Source organism: Zalophus californianus, chromosome 4, assembly GCF_009762305.2.
Source record: "Zalophus californianus isolate mZalCal1 chromosome 4, mZalCal1.pri.v2, whole genome shotgun sequence".
Taxonomy (NCBI): Eukaryota; Metazoa; Chordata; class Mammalia; order Carnivora; family Otariidae; genus Zalophus; species Zalophus californianus.
The window spans coordinates 157,318,653-157,339,058 of NC_045598.1; the positions used below are offsets into that span (position 1 = coordinate 157,318,653).

A 20,406-nucleotide genomic window follows, 5' to 3' on the forward strand; every position below is an offset into this window, starting at 1 on the left:
TTTAGGCGGTGCCATCTCCACCCCCCCCCCGGAAGCCTTCACCTGTGCCCCCCCCCCCCACCGCCGCCCCCTGTGCCCTGCCCCCTGGCCCGGCTCCGCAGGAGGCTTCTCCGCCAGGGTCCCGGCGGCCGCGCAGGAGGGGGCGGGCCCGGCTGTCGGCCCGCCCAGGGTCGGGCTCGGGGTGGGGGCTCCCGCCTATTACTGGATGGAAACTCGGTGTCCAGTGGGGCGGGAGGGGGGCGGGAGGGAGGCAGGGAGGGAGGTGCGCGGGTGAAAGGGACATTGATGCAGCCTGCGGCGGCCTTGCAGCGCTGCGGGGCCAGACTCTGATCACGTCCCGGCGCCGCGTCTCCGCCGCCTCGTCCTCCTGCTCCGCGCTTGGTGTATAGTTCCCCGCCGCGCGCCATGCGCCCCCACGGCCCCGCCGCCGCCTCCCCGCAGCGGCTCCTCGGCTTCCTGCTGCTCTTGCTGCTGCAGCTGCGGGCGCCGTCGAGCGCCTCCGAGAGCCCCAAGGGGAAGCAAAAGGCGCTGCTGCGGCAGAGGGAGGTGGTGGACGTGGTGAGTCCGGCGGCGGGGACAGAGACGCGGGCCGCACGGGGGCGACGGGAGTCCGGCTGGTGGGGTGGGGGTGGTCTGTACAGCTGCGTCTGTGGGTCGTGCGTGCGCCTGGGTGTCCCGCTTTGTCTGAGTCCACGTGTAAGGTAGGACCTGGGCAATGCGAGCAACGCGCCCGTCTCCCCCCCCCCCCCCAACATGGGGACATGGAACTCGCACGGGAGACCCAAATGGTGGAGCGGAGATGCGACGTGGGTCGTGTGGGACGTCCCAAAATACATTTCTGGCCTCTGAGGGCTTCCCCCCGCCCACCCCCAACACCCCGGGAAGACGGAGAGGGTTAGGGCGGCAAGGCGGGAGATTGAGAAGCTTGAGTAGGTTAGAAGGTGGGCCTGGGAGATGTCTGGGAGACCCTGGACTCGCTGATCCCCTGGGTGGGCCTGGGCCAGAGCTCTGCGACGTGTCCTGTGTTGGGGCTGGTGGCCACGTCTGCCTGCAGGAGAGAATAACAACCCTCACAAAGTATCTGTCCAACTCTTTGTAACTTGAACACTATGAGTCATGTTGGGTCATCTTCCTAGGGAGTGTGGGCTGCAATTTACTTTGTCGGGCTACCACAGCTCAGGACAGGAATGGTTCAGAGGGATTAAGGCCAGAAGGGGAAAATGAAGGGACCCCGCACTAACCCTCCCAGGACCCGGGTCATTGTTCTGTTTATAGACAGATGGGCGGTCAATCCTTCCAGATACCCTGGGTCCTCAGCCTGTGGCCACCAAACAGGAGCATCACAGTGGAGCTAAGGGAGAAGACAGTTTTCAGAAGAGAAAACAAATAGCCCAAGTGTTTTCTGAGGGGCTAATCTATGGGAAGGTCTGTTTTCTTAAAGCTCTTTCCCTCCAAAAGTCAACAAACCCAATGGAGAGCAGAGCAGTCCTCTGCCCTGTGTCAAGAGCTGTCCTTTCACAACTACAATATTCCTTGGCACATAATAAACTTCAGTCCTTAGGCCAATCTTATTTGCAGACAAATGTCGTTTAGAGGCATTGCAGGACCTAAGGGGGGGGCATTGTTTTGATTAAAAAAAAAAAAAAACTTCCTGTTTTTTTAAGCTGCCATTATAAACTGAGCTCCCTGGCAGCTAGTTCTATGCCAGATTCAAAACCTCTGGAAAAAAATTCCTGCCATTGCACACTGCACTTTTTGGTGATGTGCTATGTAATTTTGCTCCACAAAGCAGACAATGTTTTCAGGGCTTCGGTTCTATTTTAAGTGTCTAAATTGCCTAAAACTGTACCAAATGGCTGGGGTTCATGTGCAGTTTGCATTTTATGAATTTGTAATTATGATACACAAAATACCCCTTTTCTCCATAAAGCTAGCAATTTTTTCTTTTCCTTCACGGATTTACAGTACCTGCGGTTTCCCACAACTCTCGCCCAACTTGGAAAAGCTTATTGTGCAACCAAGCTCAGGTGCATCCTGTAGATTGGGTTTGGTTTTGCTGGAGAAAAAAAAAATGTTCATGTGGTCACTGAGAAGGTTTTAACAGATTCTATAAAGCAACTTCTTTGTACAGGAGCTTTCAAAGCGTTCCTTTCAAGCTTCCAGCAAGCTCTGCCCCCTGGTGGCCAGTGGAAAAACAGGGGTTCATTCTACAGACATTTACAGAACGCCCGCCTAGTACTAAGCCTATGCTGGGTTAACATTTTAAAGTGAAAGAAGACAGATGTAATACCCGTGGAACCAAATTCAATAAAATTATGTGGCCACTGAAATGCAGGTTTTAGATAAAAATCTGAATAAACATTCTCAACCTTGGCACTACTGACATTTGGGGCTAGATAATTCTTTGTTGTGGGGACCATCCTGCACATTGTAGGATGTTTAGCAGCACCTGTGGTCCCTATCTCCACTAGATGCCAGTAGTACCCTCCCCTCCCAAGTTGTGACAACCGAAAATGCCTCCAGACATTTGCCAAGTACACCCTGGGGGACAAAATCATTCCTGATTGAGAACTAGTGATATATAGGAAAATAAAACTTTGTGTACCATCTTGCCTCAGGGAGGATAATAGTGAAAAAAAATCAGAAGTCTTGTTTCTCCCTTCTCACTTGAAATCTATGTCTAAACATGTATCTGCTAGTGAAAGTGGATGAGATTACTAAAACGAAAAGTAAGTCTAAAATAAACCAAACTGTTTTAGAATATTTTATACTTTAACTTGTCTTCAAATTGTGTTAAATACATTTGTACTTTTGTTACATACTTTTACTGTTTCTTTGGTAATAAATAGTGCCTTTTCTTACATCAGGAAAATGGTAGTGGCCAAAGTCATGACAAAAATCATTTATCAGTGATTTGATAGATGAAATTGGTGATGTGAGAAGAAATTGATTGGGAAACATTATTTACATGAGGATCTTTCCTAGGCAGCGGCATTACTGGATTTTATGATATGACCATGTCTAAGTCCAGAAGTTATTTTAATATATAAGGAATCTTGTTTTTTGTTGTTGTTGTTCTCACTGGATAGTGTCGTTATACAGAATGATAGTACAATTTACACCAATAGGGGAATGTTAAAGTAAAAATTTAAGTGGATTGCATTTGAGGTTGGGGTCCTAATAAATGGACCAATTCCAAAAAAGACAGGGGAATTAGACAGATGGAGATAAAATGTTACCTTTACCACATACCCAACTATGTTGGTGTGTGTGGCTTATGTGTGTGTGCTGGCCGACCGGTTTGCTAATGCTGCCTTTCCTGGGTCTAGACCCTGGTAAGGTCCACCCAAGGGAGTAGACACAGCTGCCCAGTGTCACTGCCTCAACATGGTCTTGGGGGGTAATAAGAATCATCATGGCTGATGTACGCAGTGTGTACTGTGTGCCCTGCATGGGTCTAAGCACAGTTTTATATAGGATCTCACTTAAATCTCACACAAACCCTGTAAAGTAAGAATCTTTATTATTTTCCCTCTTATACAGCGAAGGGAACAGGCACTGAAATGTTGAGCAAGTTGCCTTATCTCACATAGCTAATAAGCAGTGGAACCAGTATTAAAAATCCAGAGAATCCATGCTCTTAATTTCTAGCTGATACTCTTGCTGTCTGCCCACCAAGAAAACCAGAGAGAATCCTGGCACTTAAGAGGTTTGAGAGATTACTGCCACCCTACTGAAGGCGTGTGGTCACCTGTCACCAGGCCATTTGCTCCTGAGGAGACGTGAGGTTGGAGGCCAGAAGTTTTAATCTAATGACACTTCCTTCACATAAAAATAGAGAGAAGCGGGAGATGTGCAATCCAATTCAAAGATATTGCTGGTGTAAGACAATTATTAACTAAGATCTTTTGATAATTATATCCCTAGGACTATGTCTTAGGGAAATAATTCAAAAGACAAAAAAAGCTATATGGGTGAAAATTTTCGTTACAATAATACTGATGATAGAAAAAATAGAAATAACCTAAGTATCCCAAAATGGTGCAATGTTTGCATAAAATTTTTAAAGTATCATTAGGATACTTTACAGTGCTTTACAACATATAGGGTCAGAAGAAAAAAGTAGTATATCTAATTATGTTCACCCTGGAATACAGCAATTTAAAAATTATGTTTACTTTTAATAAGCAGTAGAAAAAAAGCAGACAAATGAAAACATTTTGTCTTTTTTGATTGTGTGTGTGTGTGTGAGCAGTCTGTGCAAAAAAAAAAGAATGGGAAAGAAATCTCAATATTTTGGAAATAACTTTAAAATCAGTTCTCTCTATAATAACTCATCTAGAACACATGCAAGTGGTATGAAGGGATTCTTGACTCCAAGGGCTCAAAATAAATGCAATTCTAGGGGCCCCTGGGTGGCTCACTTGGTTAAGCAACCAACTCTTGGTTTTAGCTCATGTCATGATCTCAGGGTCCTGGGATCAAGCCCCCCTCATTGAATTCCCAGCTGAGCCCCCAGTCAAGCCCCATTGAGCCCCGAGCGAAGCCCCATGTTGGGCTCCATGATCAGCGGGGTGTCTGCTTATCTCTCTCTCTGCCCCTTCTCCTGCTCTCTCTCCCTCTCTAAAATAAATAAAATAAACCTTTTAAGAATGCAATTCTAATCAGAAAGAATCTTTGAATCTTGAATGATGGGGGTTTGTCCCCTTTTCCTTTTTCTGCTCTAGTATAATGGAATGTGCTTACAAGGACCTGCAGGGGTGCCTGGGCGAGATGGAAGCCCTGGGGCCAATGGCATTCCCGGTACCCCTGGGATCCCAGGTCGGGATGGATTCAAAGGAGAAAAGGGGGAATGCTTGAGGGAAAGCTTTGAGGAGTCCTGGACACCTAACTACAAGCAGTGTTCATGGAGTTCGCTCAATTATGGCATAGATCTTGGAAAAATTGCGGTAAGTAAAGTCTGAATTATTTTAAATTTGAAGCAAAACTTAAGAGTTTTCATAGTTGAGTGTGAATTTAAGATTTTATTTTATTTTTGCTAAAAGACTTTTTACAAAATTAGGGAGTAGGGACCCTGTGGCTAAGTTAGAATTAATGAATAAAAAAGATAACATTTCAGAGTTAATTTTATAAAGGTATTTCTAAGACAAATAAATCACCATGGTATTTTAACCCTAATAATGTCTAAAATGACACTCCTTTTTTAAAAACGCAAACAAAAAGGGAGAGCATAAGTATCTGTGCTGGACAGTAAGCAACTTTCCAATCTTGTTCGAAAGTGAACTTAACTTTAAATTAGTACAAGAAAGGGGCGCCTGGGTGGCTCAGTCGTTAAGCCTCTGCCTTCGGCTCAGGTCGTGATCCCAGGGTCCTGGGATCGAGCCCCACATCGGGCTCCCTGTTCGGCGGGGAAGCCTGCTTCTCCCTCTCCCACTCCCCCTGCTTGTGTTCCCCCTCTCGCTGTGTCTCTCTGTCAAATAAATAAATAAAATCTTTAAAAAAAATAAAAAATAAATAAATTAGTATAAGAAATTCTGCTGTGGCTCCAGACACCATAAGGGTGGGAAGAAATTTCCAAGAAACTAACCATGTGATAGGAATGATCTCCCAAGTGGGAAGTCCATCAGTATTTGTCCTTATTCTGGGTAGCAGATGTGGCTTAAAATTACTAAGCTTAGGAGAAGTGGAACAGACCAGAGATTGTACAACAGTAAGCATTTAAAATTTTTTTGCAACATTTAGGGAGGAAAAGTACTCGGAAGAGCCTGTCTAGCAATGCATTTTGATTAATGATTCAGTCACTTAAATTAGGGTTTGCTTCAAAAGTAACTGGCCAGAGGACCAGGAAGGCACAGAATTGAAGAAACTGGTGCTATTCCTAAGACTCTTTCTTTTGTTGACCAACTCTGTACATGGTTCCGTGTGTATATTATTATTCTTCAACAGTACGTTATTCCTTGATATCAGCCACTCCTACCACCAGGCAAATGCAAGTAGAAGAGATCTTACTTTCACAGAACTCTGAGATGCTCCTCACCTCAGCTCTTTACTGTCTGTTCCATTATCTATAAAAATGTTTGAGGCTGTCTTGATTTGATTTTTTTGTACTAGAATTTCCATAGAGCTTCCAGAGTTTTGGTGACCGTGACCATTTTTATTTTCCTATGTTACTTCTTAGAAAGCATTGTGTTTAAATGTGTTAAAATGTTGCCTGCTTCTTTAAACTCCTGACATTGATAGACTGGTTACTTATGTATAGTTCATCAAAAGTTGCTGAGTTCTCTCTGAAACTATCCCTGTGGACTCTGAATTATTAATATGTTTTTAAGATTCTTTTAGGAGCGGTCAGAATGAGTTTGGGAGCTTTCTGAAAGTAAAAGATAGTAGACCATGAGCCAGTAGAGAGACAAATTTTGCAAAGAGTAATTAGAGAAAAAACCCGGGGCCTTCTAATTGTGTCATTATAGGTAAAGCCTAAAACCTCCACCTCTGCTTTACCCCTGATACTGTTTGCTGTTGCTCAAAAAGAAACTGGTCAAGGATAAATATATAGTCTAGAATATAAGTTCCATGAGGGCAGAGATTCTGTTTCATTTACTGTCGTTAACTGTAGCATCCAGCATGTAGGGCTCAGGAAATATTTTTGGAATGAAAAAAAAAGTAAATATATAGGCTGGTTTGGCTTAAAATACTGAAGACAAGCTGTTTTGAGTAAGACTAAAAGATACCTTCCGTGGTGTGAAGAATTCTAAGAATGCCATGATTTGATTTTCTTAGAGTGCCTAATACCAATATGAGTCTTTTCTCTGCCTTGCAGAGAATCTCTCTCCCTCTGTAAAAGTTAAGCTTTTTAAAATGTAGTTGGAGGAAAAGGAAAATTGAATAACATTCACACTACAACTTGAAAGCATCTTTTGAATGAAAATTGAAAATGCTAATTGAACCCTATTTCTGTGTTTGTGATAGGAGTGTACATTTACAAAGATGCGCTCAAACAGCGCTCTGAGAGTTTTGTTCAGTGGCTCCCTTCGGTTAAAATGCAGAAATGCATGCTGTCAGCGTTGGTATTTCACGTTCAATGGAGCTGAATGTTCAGGACCTCTTCCCATTGAAGCCATCATTTATTTGGACCAAGGAAGCCCTGAACTCAATTCAACAATTAATATTCATCGCACTTCTTCTGGTATGTGGAATAGTGACTGCAGGGTGTGCCTGATGGCTTTAGACACCAAAGTTTGGTTTTGAACCCACTATCATGCTGGTTCACCAGCCTGTGATAAAGACCTATAGCAAATTTTCAGTACCGAACTACTCATTCTGGTTGCATTCAGAATTCCCTGAAATGGATCTTTAAAAAAAAATACACAGATAACTGGGCCCCGTCTCTGACGGACTGAATCAAAATCTCTGGGGATAATACCGTGTTTTTGTTTTTTTTTTTAAGTTCCCCAAGGTTGAAAATCACTGAGTTAGATGAAATGGCAAAACAGCCCATGATGCCACAGAACAGGGGTTTTCAACCCTGGCTACACATTAGGCTCAACTAGGGAACTTAAAAAAATCCCCATACCTGGGTACCACCCTTCCAGGGAGTCTGACTTAATGGGTCTAGATGCAGCCAAGGCCCTGGGATTTCAGAATCGTTTCCAGGTAGTCTAATGCTCAGCCAAGGTTGAGATCCACTTGATAAGGAGATTATTTCTCCACCTTGTCCTTTAAAAGGATAGATGTTGTCTGCTGAATTTGTAAAAGAGGACATTTCTATAGTGCATTCTTTGTTTCTGCCTAGTATAAGAGAAAAGACATTCATTTAAACCAGTGGTCACTTAAGCTGTAAGAAAAAAAGTTATTGGTTTGTTTTATTCTATTTTAAGGTTCATTAAAGAAAGCTTGGAAGATACCAAAGAAATAGAAGGGGTGGGGGTGTCTGTTAATGTCATCACCCAGACACACCTCTATCAATATTTGGCTTTCTTGAGTTGCAGTGGGAGTGTACATCATGATGGTCCCTACTGGGAGAATCACAAGATGTATGTATCACTAGCTTCATTCCCCTGATGTCTTGCAGGGATTTCTCACTAACCTTGTACTTAAAAAATGGCAGAGGGAAGAGAAGAGATCCCTCCACTGTTAATCAGAGGAAATTCTATTTCAGCATGCTTTGGGGATCCAAGTCAGATACTGAACCCCAAAATTAACATAGCACGTTTATTCCTGAGAAATCAAGGGCATCCCTTCTGCATTCTTCCTCAAATCCCCACACTGTCCTTGAGTTATAAAGAAGATATTTGAACCCCCTCTCTTGGCATATAGAGAAAGTCCAGGGAAATAAAAGTGTGTTATGCAGGACAGTGGAATCAGTGTTCAGGAAAGCAGAAACCAGCCCCTTGCCTGCCCTCTTGGCTCCCCAGCCCTCTCTTTGATCAGGTTAAAAAGCTTCATCGCTAAGTCCTTAGATACTTGTGCTGGAAGGGATGATATGTTTTCCATCTGAGAAGCAGTCTCTACAATAAGAAAAATCTGGATTAACATCAAAATTCAATTAGGAAGTGACGTATGTGTAGTATATATGTTATTAAATTATATAAATGTTTAGTATATATGTTATTAAATTATATATATAAGTATATATATTAAACATTACATACTATATAGTATGTATGTGATAGATACAGTTGGTATAAGCAACTTACTTTCTACTGTATTACCTTTAAGGTGTTTGTGCTAATATCTTGCTGTAATATAAGCCCTCAGGCCCAGGAACTGTGACCTATACATGCATATGCTTTATAAATTACTTAACATAGCAGTTCCCGACCATGGTGTAGAAATTTATTTGGTGTGATCACTTGGGTGGAATGTCAGAAGTTATTTGTTATTTATAGCAGTTTTTGTATTAAGATGATAGAAGTTTACCTCTGTAATAAAATCAGTTTCCCTCATACACTGAAACTCTTTCTTGAGAGAAAGGAGACACACTTATACTTAGCACGTTGAGGATGACTTAAAGCCTTGGATATGCCCATGGGGAGTTTGAAAAACATTTGAATGTCACCTTGTTACCTAGGGCCAAGAGGAAAGAAAACAGGTCTAGAACCCCCTAATCCAACATATTTTAGGTGCTTAATAAGTTGCAATATTACCGTAGAGCAAAAATGTTCATTCATTCAAAAAACATTACTTCACAGGTTCAAGACCATGAAGTGACCATTTGATTCTCCTCATGTGAGACTGATGCTAGACCCAAATTTGCCTTACGTCCTATAGCGTGAGGTGAACGAGTTTCTAGGCCATGGACGTGCAGAACTTGGGAGAACATGAGTATTTCTGGCCATTCTCACTCGGTGTGGTGCTAGATTAAATAGGATTGTGGCCACACTGCTTCATTCTCCCATCTTTGTAAGGGGCCTGAACCAGTCAAGTCTGGATTCTGAGGGACTTATGCTAGATTCATTGAAGTGTCAGCTCAAGGAAGAAGATTGCTTCAGGACTACATCCCTGAGGCTCAGTTGGAATGTACTAATCTACCAAATGGGAAACCTGACCAGTCACATGATGGCATCCCTACACTACTTATATATGTCAGGACTCATTTTCTGAAAGAATGTGGCAACCTCTGGTTCCTTTCCCCCCTTCCACAGACATACATATCTTTTTGTCTGTTAAAATGACCAGTGGGGGATTTTTTTTTTTTTTAATATAGAAGGATCTTGGTAAGATGGACTGCAAGTCGTATATTAGTATTAGTATGTGAAAGTCCAGAGACCCTAAGAAAAGTTGTATATTTATAAAGCATAAGAACATAGAGGAAATGCAAGATTGTTTGTTTGTTCACGGTGAGGAAAGTCCATGTAAAATGGGATTCCCAGATCGAAGGACTGGTATAATGATTATGCTAGAATTTCTCTTAATGTTACAGAAGTCCTTTCTTCTATGCATCAAGTGTATAGGTAAATGTTGGAAAAGGCTTTCTTTAAAAAAGGCCTGCAAAGCAAGTAAAAGTCTTGGCTTCCTTTGTTTAGTCAAATAAATTGCTTTTTTGTTTTCAGTCACCTAAACGGTAACTTTCAGTAACTAAACAGATTCTGGTTTTATGGCTGAAACCTGTAAGAAAACTGCCTGTTCAGCTTATATCATCAGATGGATAGGTATAGGTTTTTAAAAAATATTTATGTGGTAAGAAAGAGAACTTATCTTTATGAAATCCTTATTAAGTATTAGAATTTTTAATTGTGCATTCAATAGATTTGTCACCTACTTTGCTAAAGTAATAACATTTAGGTGAAGATTTTTGCTTTTTGTTTTAAAGGAAGGTCTAACTTTCATCTCTGTTCTGCAGTGGAAGGGCTTTGTGAAGGCATTGGAGCTGGATTAGTGGATATTGCCATCTGGGTTGGGACTTGTTCGGATTACCCGAAAGGAGACGCCTCTACTGGATGGAATTCAGTATCTCGCATCATTATTGAAGAACTGCCAAAATAAGTCCTTTAATTTTCATTCCCTACCTCTTTTTTATTAAACCTTTGAAGGGTTCATTTTAGTGGCATTTTTATATAATTTTTATGTATACATCTGAATAAAAAGCAAAGCTAAACGTGTTTCAGACCAAAGTGTGATTTCACACTGTTTGAAAATCCAGTATTATTCATTTTCCTTCCATCAAAAATGGTTTCAGGATTTTGTAGTTGATTAGAATACCTTCTTCATAGTCCCCATTTCCTGTACCTATAATTTGGAATGTCATTGTGGTCTTGAACTTTTCTATTCTCTTAGGATAGCAATTTTTAAAACAGAAACGCTACCATACCAGTCTTTGTACAAGTTGTAAATATTCAGAACTGTTTTATATCTGTGAAATAAAAGTTATTTCAAACAACTTCAATATGTTAACCTAATTGCAAGTAAAATTAGAGTTCCATATTTTGAAAAATATAAAGAAAAAAAGGATATTTACCTGTCAGGAAATACATTAGCATTTTAGGAATTTTATCTTTAACAAAGAATAAAAAGATCGTTATTTTTTTTTAAGATTTTACTTATTTATGTGACAGAGAGAGATGCACAGAGAGAGAGGGAACACAAGCAGGGGGAGTGGGAGAGAAAGAAGCAGGCTTCCCGTGGAGCAGGGGGCCCGATGCGGGGCTCGATCCCAGGACCCTGGGATCATGACCTGAGCCGAAGGCAGATGCTTAATGACTGAGCCACCCAGGCGCCCAAAAAGATCATTATTTTTAACAAAGAAAAGAGGAATTCTGTCCTCAAATTGCTTGCCACTTGGTAGGGAAGATATATACAAAAATAACAATAAATCAAAGATCAATATGTTGATTGACATAGAAGTTGTTCGAGGGGTGGTACAATTCAAAGGACGTTCTATTACCTCTGGCTGAGGTGATCAGAAAGAATTCATGATGAAGGAAGTACAGGTGTCAGACTGATAAAGTTAGGTGAATCTTGGCCTTGAATTGGAAGTATCAGGCCCCTTTAAAAGGGTCCTGAACCAGTCAAGTCTGGATTCTGAAGGACTTACCTTAGATTCATTGAAGTGTCAGCTCAAGGAAGAAGATTGCTTCAGGACTACATCCCCGAGGCTCAGTTGGAATGTACCAATCTACCAAATGGGAAACCTGACCAGTCACATGATGGCATCCCTACACTACTTACCTGAAGTACTTTATCTTAAAGAAGCCTATAAAACAATAACAACAAAGCCTCCTAGTTTTTGGCCTGCAAACAATGACCTAGAAAAGGCTTAGAAATGATGACCAGTCAGGTAACACCCAGATTGTGATCTCCACATTCCATTTCCTACTAAAAGGAACTAAGCCTCCTTGAAGAAATGGGTTATTTCAGCTCGGGGGCAGAAAATGTACAGTGTGAGTCTGGAACATCATGGCATACTGGAAAACAAGGCAGCTCTGAAAGACAACTGAAAAGGATCCAAGATCCAGCTTGAATTGGTTCCCACTGGCAAAGATGGTACAATGTAAGCATCAATAAGGATAACAACTTGCAATGGTTTGCAACACATCAAATATGTTTTAATGCAGAAGTTCATAATGATATTAACATAAAATTCATTGGTCAACTTGGAGGATGCCAGCAAACCAACTTGTTACTTTGAAAATTGGTAAATAGAAAAAACCAAGCATTTATTCTACTTTCTCAATATGAACCACATTTCTGGGTGACCAAACTGTTGATGAAGGGAAATTTGTCCTTATAGAAGTGTGTATGTATTTTGTAGTGTGTATTGGTATAGATAACAAACAAAGAGTGATGGAATTAGAATATCAATTTTCAACCCCTCATGAATTAAGGGATCTAGCAATGACCATCAATGACTGGTAACATTCCAAAAAGGAAGGGACCAGACTATGTACCTCTTAATGAAAGTACCACCACCCAAGTAGTTTTGCCAAGAAACAATCTAACTTAAATTTGATATAGCTTCCAGATATAACCCTTAAATTTTAGGAATATTTTTAGGGGATAGAAGAACATGTTAATTGACATAACAATCATAATCAGCAAATCTAGACTGTGGGAAACTTGAAAGACAACTTGGTTTCTTCAACAAAAAATAAATTGCAAAACAAGAGAAAGAAAAAACATGGATTAAAAGATTTACTATCATATCAGTCCATCTCAATGTTTGAACTTTAATTGGATGCTTGAAATAGTTGAGGACATTTGAACATTAACTGGATATTTGATATCAAATAATTGCTTATTTTTTAGGTATGAATAATGGTATTTTTTTTAACTTTTATTTATTTATTTATTTTTTAAGATTTTATTTTTGGGCGCCTGGGTGGCTCAGTCGGTTAAGTGGCTGCCTTCGGCTCAGGTCATGATCCCAGGGTCCTGGGATTGAGCTCCACGTTAGGCTCAGGGAGACTGCTTCTCCCTCTCCCTCTGCCTGATGCTCCCCCTGCTTGTGCTCTCCCTCTCTCTATCTCTATCAAATAAATAAAATCTTTATTAAAAAAAGATTTTATTTTTAAGGGGCACCTGGGTGGCTCAGCTGGCTAAGCATCTGCCTTCAGCTCAGGTCATGATCCCAGGGTCCTGGGATCAAGCCCTGCATAGGGCTCCCTGCTCAGTGGGGAGTCTGCTTCTCCCTCTCCCTCTGCCCCCCTCCCATTCATGCTCTCTCTCTCTCTCATTTGCTATTTAAATAAATAGAATGTTTTTTAAAAAAGATTTTATTTTTAAGTAATCTCTACACCCAACATGGGGCTCGGATTCACAAACCCGAGATCAAGAGTCATATGCTCTACTGACTGAGCCAGCCAGGTGCCCCATATTGTGGTTATTTTTGAATAATGTTTATCTTTTAGAGGTACTGCAATATTTAAGGTAAAGTGGTATGATGTCTGGAATTTGCTTCAGAATATCTGGAAAGGAAAATTGGGTGAAAAGGAGTCTAGATGAAATAATGTTGAAAAGAGAAGTTAACCAAGATGGGTAAAAATTTTGAGAAATGGGACTGGGATTAAGGACATTTTGTGTGGGGACAAGAACGTTAGTTCAGACCTCTTTAAATTGGCACAGACTGTGAAGATACTTGGGTTCCATGTGAATGTCTACCAAAGAACATCCATTGCAGAGGAGGCTCTTAATAATAAGATAGACAAAATAACACACTATTGATGTCAGCTCCTTTCCCCAGACATGCCAGTGCTAGTTCAATGGACCCATGAACAAAGAGGCCATGGTGGCAAGGATGGAGGCTGTTCAACAACATGTTATTTCCCTTAAAAGGTTGGCCTGGCTAGTGTTACTGAGTAGAGACCAGCATTGAGTATGTAACATTGGCACCATTCCCTGAGAGGACAAGCCAGACACCTAGTGGACCTCTTCTACCATGGAGGGGCAGAGATTCATTCTCATGCAAATAGACATATATTCTGGATATAGATTTGCCCTCCATGCCCATAATACTTCCGCCGGCACTACTATGCATGGACCCACAGAATGCCTTAACCACTGTCATGGCATTCTACTCCACACTGCTTCAGATCCAGAAACCTCATTTTACAACAGAGAAGCGCAGCAATGGGGTTCACCCCATGGAATTAACTCGTCTTACTACATACCCCATCACCTAGGAGTGGCTAGTCTAAAGGAAGGGTGAAATGGCTTATTGAGGACTCATTATGGTACCAGTCAGTAGACAACATCCTAGAAGAATGGGGCTTTGTCTTACAAGATACACTATGTGCTTGGATCAGAAATCATTATATGCTGTTATCCCTCCTGTAGCCAGAATAGAAGCAGTGGAAGTGAGAGTGTGTTCTCTCATTATTATACCTAATAACTCATTTGTAGACTTTTTGCTTCCTGTCCTGGCAACCTTGAATGGCTGGTTTGGAGATCTTGGTATCCAAGAGGGGACTGCTTCCACCAGGGGACACAAAAGTAGTTCCACTGAATTGGAAGATGGGACTGTTCTAGTTTTTTATTGACTGCATAACTAATTTAGTAGAGTAAGACAACACAAATTTATCTCATGGTTTCTGTGGGCCAAGAGTCTAGGTACAGGTTAGTCGAGTCTTCTGCTCGTGGTGTCACTAGGCTGAAATAAAAATATTGGCTCAGTTATCTCATCTGACACTCAGGATTCTCTTGTCAGCTCACGTGATTGTGAGCAGCATCCAATTCCTTGCAGCTGTGTTGATAGCTTGTTTTCTTGATGTCAGGTGAGGACTGCTTTTAACTCTTGGAGGTCGCTCCCAGGTGCGTGCTATGTGGCCCCTCCTCTTACAACATGGCTGTTTTTCTTCCAGACCAGCAAGAGAAATCGTCTGCTTTTAAGGCTTGCCTGATTAGGTAGGTTGGACCCACCCAGGATAATCTCCTTCTGGATTATAGCCAACTGATTAGGGACCCTAATTACACTTGCAGAATTCCTTCTGGCATATAACATAATCATGGACTTAATGACCAACTATGCTCAAGTAGAAATAGGTTGTTTACATCAGGGGGCATATGTGTTAGAATATGGTAGGTACCCACCACAGACGGCCACCTGGCCATTTTGCACTCTTTATACCACTGAATCAACAGGTGAAAAACAGGAGGTTAATCTATCGGCTTTGCTGATGGATCCCAATTACCAAGGGGAATTGGTTGCTACTATGGTGGAAGTGTTTGGAACCCAGAATATTTTCTGAGGTTCTTTTTAGTACTTCCATGTCAAAGATTAATGGAGAACTGCAGGAACCAGAAAAGACAGTGACTGGGGATCCAGACCTTTCAGAAAGGAGGATTTGGATCGACTTCACCCAAAGCTGTGGGTTGTGGCTGTGGGCAAGGAAAATGTGGAATGGGTAGTTAAAGGTGGAAGCTATAGATACCAACTACGACCTTGTGAACAAGGACAGAAACCAGGACTGTGGTAATTTTGGATATTTTCTCTTTGTTATATGCCTGTTTATACCTGCTAACCCTTTTCTTCCTTTCTCTCCTTCCCATTTTTATTTTGTATAAAAGTTGGTGGAGGTCAACTTTACAATGTACGTAGTCTTTAGTTAACAAAACATTCATTGGGATCATGACTGAATTTGAGGAGTATTTAATATAGCCAGCAATGGATTCCATGACTGTTGGGCTTTGTTTTCTCATATGGGGGAAGGGCAGGCACTTCACTTATCGGGAGAGCTGTCTCATGCTAGGGCTAAAATAGTTAGTTTCTCCATCCTTGTGCAGGCATTGGAATGTGTGTAGAAGGTTGCAAATGAAGCTAAGTATTCCAAAGGGTCAAACTACTCATCAATTTATTGCTTCTGAGCTCTAAATTCTATCTTCAGTACCTACAGCTGTGATAATGAACTGGCCTCTATTTCTCCTTTAGAAGGAGCCTGCTAAGAGACTACTGGAGGGACATTGCAGACGAAAGAAGCTTGTCTTCCTAGTTTCAGTGTGCTGCAGTGTGCTTTTTCTTGCTCCTATCAGTGATGTGTGTGTCTATCTGGTGGTACTTTGCTCCAGTTGCACACCCAGAATGCACAGTCCTTTAACTAGGACTTGCAGCCCCAGCCCCGGTGGTCTGATTATCTTGCTGCACTTGAGAGGGACGCCACATACTCCTGGCCTCTGCTGCAGCAGCGCCCCCAATTCCCCAGCATGCCCATCCACAAGTCTCGGCTTGCCTGTCCCAGAGTTGTTCCTGAAGCCTTTCCAACGTGGACAAAGTCTGCCCTGGTTTTGCACCTGCAAAAATGTCCCAACTCCCCCTTGGCCACCTGCTCAACTAGCCTTGGCTTTGTGTCCTAAGGGATCTTTTCCTGCCCCCTATTATGTAATTCTAAACCAGCTCTGATCCAGTAAACCCAGCAGACTTTCTCATCATCCAGTGGTCTGCAATGGCACTTCCTTAAAGAGGTCTGAATTTCAAAGGGGGACCCCTCTTCCAAGCTTGTCCTTCCATGGCTACTCTTTCTCAGCTTTAAGGTACTGTTTAGAGTTCCTGTAATATATTTATCATAGCTTAGCAATTCCTTAATCTTCTCCTGGTTAAATTTGCTATGTGTTGTCTCCTGGTTGGACTTTGATAGAGTGTGATCAGTTGGTAAGAGTTGGGGACAAGGAAGTGAGCATGAGTGGTGCTTTCTCTCCCTCCTCTTTGGGAACAAGCTCCTCACAGCATGAGTTCAGCCCTGTATCTCCTTTTTTTTTTTTTTTTAGATTTTATTTGAGTGAGAGTGAGCAAGTGAGTGTGTGAGAGAGAAGGAGCGGGGGGGGAGGGGCAAAGGGAGAGGGAGAAGCAGACTCCCCACTGAGCAGGGGGCCCGCCATGGGGCTCAGTTCTGGGACTCTGGGAGCATGACCTGAGCCAAAGCAGACACCCAACTGATGACTGAGCCACCCAAGCACCCCCTCCTTACTGTGTTTTCAAGGACAGGCTGTAAGAGTGTTGGTCCAGTGCTCTCTGTGGCTGGATGGGTAGGTCTGTATGATTCAGCCTTAGTATAAGGAAGCCCTCTTTTACACAGATACAAGCCTCATTCTCTAATTTCAGCCTTACTACTACTAAGGATAATATTTCATGCTTCACTTACCTTGTCAATTTATGAATTAATTAGTTTTTTTTAAAAGGATTTATTTGAGAGAGAGAGAGAGAGCTCGTAAGCAGGGGGAAGGGCAGAGGGAGACAAGTAGACTCCCTGCTGAGCCGGGAGCCTGATGCTGGCTCAATCCCAGGACCCTGAGATCATGACCTGAGCTGAAATCAAGAGTTAGATGCTCAGCCAACTGAGCCACCCGGGCGCCCCCTATTTATGAAATCGTTTAAAGCCTGGATGAGAAAGAGGTTAAGGTGAATCACTTAACAAAAGCATCTTGTTGCTTTTTGACATGTTGAGTATGAATTGGTTTTATCACTTTCTAGCCTTGCCTGGCATCACAATTAATATATACTGAAATTTAATATAAACACACAATTTTGTAATATTTGATGTCAGAAAATACGTTGGGGACAACTTTCAAATCATCCAATACTTGTACAGTTGGACCTTCTCCAACAGCAGATTTTAGTTATTTTTCTAAGGTTACTGGTCCGTCTTCTTCTTTCATGCTTTTCATGGTGAGGTGAATAACCCCTTTAATTCTTTGTAAATATTAAATAACATGTTTTTCAGTTAAGGTAAAAATATTTTCAAAAACCTATACAACCTATGGAAGGGTCACAAAGTGCTCCTTTTTCCTAAAGATAACATCAATTTCCATAGAAACGAGAGTTCAACATCAAGACAGTTGATGGGAAAATGACACACAGACTTAAGGGTCTGTATCACAGATTCTGTGTCATCTGGGAGGCTTCCAGTCACAGCGAGTAATAGAAAGATCCAACGAGAGTGGCTTAAGAAATAAAGTTATTGGTTCACTCAAATGAAAACTATAGAGGTACATGTAGCTGGGGGTCAGAACTGATCCAGAATCTCGTATGACATGATTTAGGTCCTAGTTTCTTTCAATTTTCATTGTCATTTCCCTGGTTTTGACTCCAAACTCCCACTTCCCATTTCATAATCTGAATTGGCTTTGAGGAGCTTTGCGAATTAGGACACAAATCCTAACGGATGACACAACAAAGAATTTACGTCAGGATACACAGAAAAAAAAATGTCTTTTTCAGAGTCATCCAACTGGGCCAGCTTAGGCAACTGTGTCAATTCCAAACATTCATTATGAACAGAGATGGCACATGTAGATTGGCTCTGCTAATCAGGGCCACTCTGGGGCAGGTGAGGCCAATTCCATCTAAACCACAAAGGTGAGACTGGAGGGAGAGGTTCTGAAAAGGAATTCCAGCTACTAGTCTCATAGGAGAAACAGATGCCAAGCAGCCAGTAACAAGGTATTCACTACAGATACTTCCAGAGGCCATTTCTTACTCACTCACTCCGAAAGAAATTTAAGACCTCACCCAAAGTAACCCAAAACTTCACATACTTTCTGCATGTTAAATAATACATTTTAAGAAAAGAAACAGTTAAATCATTTCACGGTATTTTATTTCTGTAATTCTACAATCACTAAAGAGGCCTTGCTATTAAAGTAATAACACTCTGGAGGATTTTATGTTCAGTAATGTGTCTACATTCAAAAGACAGACCTTGCTCTGATGACTCCTGAACTCAAACGTACTTTTTAGTTGATATCCCTTCTCCAGTATGGCTTTAAACAACACAACCTTCGAAAATTGCCACACTACAAAAGCACATACTGACAACATAACAACCTTCTTTTCACAAGGCGTGGCACCCAACGTTGTCTTGGTTCACATTCTACCGTATGGTTCGTTCTCTGATGCTGAGCTCCAAGTTTTGTTTTGGCCTAGATCTTAATCTTCGAGCATTTTTACGATCGTGTTCTGGTTTTCCCTTGGCCAACCTCCCCACTTGCACCCTTTCCTAGACTCCCTGTACCTTTTTCAAGCTAAAGTTCTCTACCTTTCCTTTATCTGCTGAAATCCAAGAAAGAGCCTAGAGTGAAATGAATACTTGCTCTTTGCCCCACCTGCTTAGCTGCTTGCAATCTGTCTTCAGCCTCTATAATTTGAATCTGCCTAAAGTTATCAGTGACATTCATCTTCATCTTACTGAAATATTTACATGGTTGATAACCCCTTCCCTTTGAGTTTGCTCCTCTTATCTGATTGGTTGTCTTCTGTCACCCTTAAGATGGAACCATGTCTCTCTGTTCTGTTAATGACTCTCATTTCTCTTTTACTCATCAAATAAAACCCAAACACATTTAGGAAGAGGCAGAGTTTTCACATTCTGGTCCTGGTCTTTCAGCTTTCTCTTCTATTTCTTCCTTCTATTACCGCATTGACAACACACTGCTCAAGACATGTCACCTGTGCTTTTTTCCATGGTTCCCTTTTAAATCTCTACCATCAAGGCCAAGCTTCAAGTTTTCCCTTCCATGAACCCTGCTCTAGTTCCCCCCAAGCTATAAACTATCTCCAACTCCATCAACCAGGTCCATGCTATCACCAGCTCTTCACTAGGTAAGCTTCGTAACTAGTAACTCTTGTTTCTTGTCTCCTAATTGTTTCCTCATACAATCGCTAGAATGATCTCTCCCACAATCTAAACCCCTGACCAGCCTATAAGATCTGGCCCATGCTAATGTTTGTAAAATGCTAAGCACTTTACATGGACTGATCCATTTAATCCGATCAATGATCCTATGAGCTACCTACTTTTTAATATCCTCATTGGCAGACGCTGTTGATGACCCACCAAATCCCTTTTTTCTTACAGGGCTGGTACACCCATATCCCAGCTGCTAAGGGCTGTCACCTCCACCTTATTTGGAGGATTGCTCTTGACTGAGAGGGACCTAGCCTCCCCGCTTCCCCTCCTCCCCGTGACAGGTTGTCAATGACTGCCTGATGTGAGAACACAATAGCCCAGCCTCTCACCTCAGGGCAGGACAATCTCTGTGGTCTAATTCATAATGCAGAGTGTCCTGTAGGGTCAGGCTGAAACTTCTGTTTTCTTCACTCCATTACAGATTCTCATAAGAGCACTCCCTCAATAATCACTTGCCCAAGAATCCTCATATCATCCTCATCCACAAGGGAACAAATCTTTTATCTTCTATTTTTTTTTTTTAATTTTATTTATTTATTTGAGAGAGAGAGAATGAGAGATAGACAGCATGAGAGGGAAGAGGGTCAGAGGGAGAAGCAGACTCCCTGCTGAGCAGGGAGCCCGATGTGGGACTGGATCCCAGGACTCCAGGATCATGACCTGAGCTGAAGGAAGTCGCTTAACCAACTGAGCCACCCAGGCGCCCCACAAGGGAACAAATCTAAGACACATGTTACATATGAGAAAACTTGGTTGGCCTGAGGCCAAATAGCAAATGGGAAAGCTGAAATTTAAA

The 20,406-nt window shown here is 41.9% G+C and overlaps 1 protein-coding gene across 1 annotated transcript; it reads left to right on the forward strand.

The window, feature by feature from the left end:
• The first annotated feature begins 242 nt into the window (after positions 1-242).
• CTHRC1 (collagen triple helix repeat containing 1) lies at positions 243-10,870 on the forward strand. The gene is made up of 4 exons (XM_027625393.1): positions 243-558; positions 4,728-4,949; positions 6,967-7,183; positions 10,340-10,870. Exons 1-4 carry the CDS (start codon positions 406-408, stop codon positions 10,480-10,482), a joined length of 735 nt encoding a protein of 244 aa, XP_027481194.1. The 5' UTR covers positions 243-405; the 3' UTR covers positions 10,483-10,870.
• The last annotated feature ends 9,536 nt before the right edge of the window (positions 10,871-20,406 follow it).

Bases quoted from the DNA above. Each gene is read 5' to 3' on its own strand.
- CTHRC1 (XM_027625393.1), top strand. From the start codon at position 406: ATGCGCCCCCACGGCCCCGCCGCCGCCTCCCCGCAGCGGCTCCTCGGC. The intron at 4,950-6,966 runs GTAAGTAAAGTC...TGTTTGTGATAG, and splicing joins TAGATCTTGGAAAAATTGCG to GAGTGTACATTTACAAAGAT. The intron at 7,184-10,339 runs GTATGTGGAATA...TCTGTTCTGCAG, and splicing joins TATTCATCGCACTTCTTCTG to TGGAAGGGCTTTGTGAAGGC.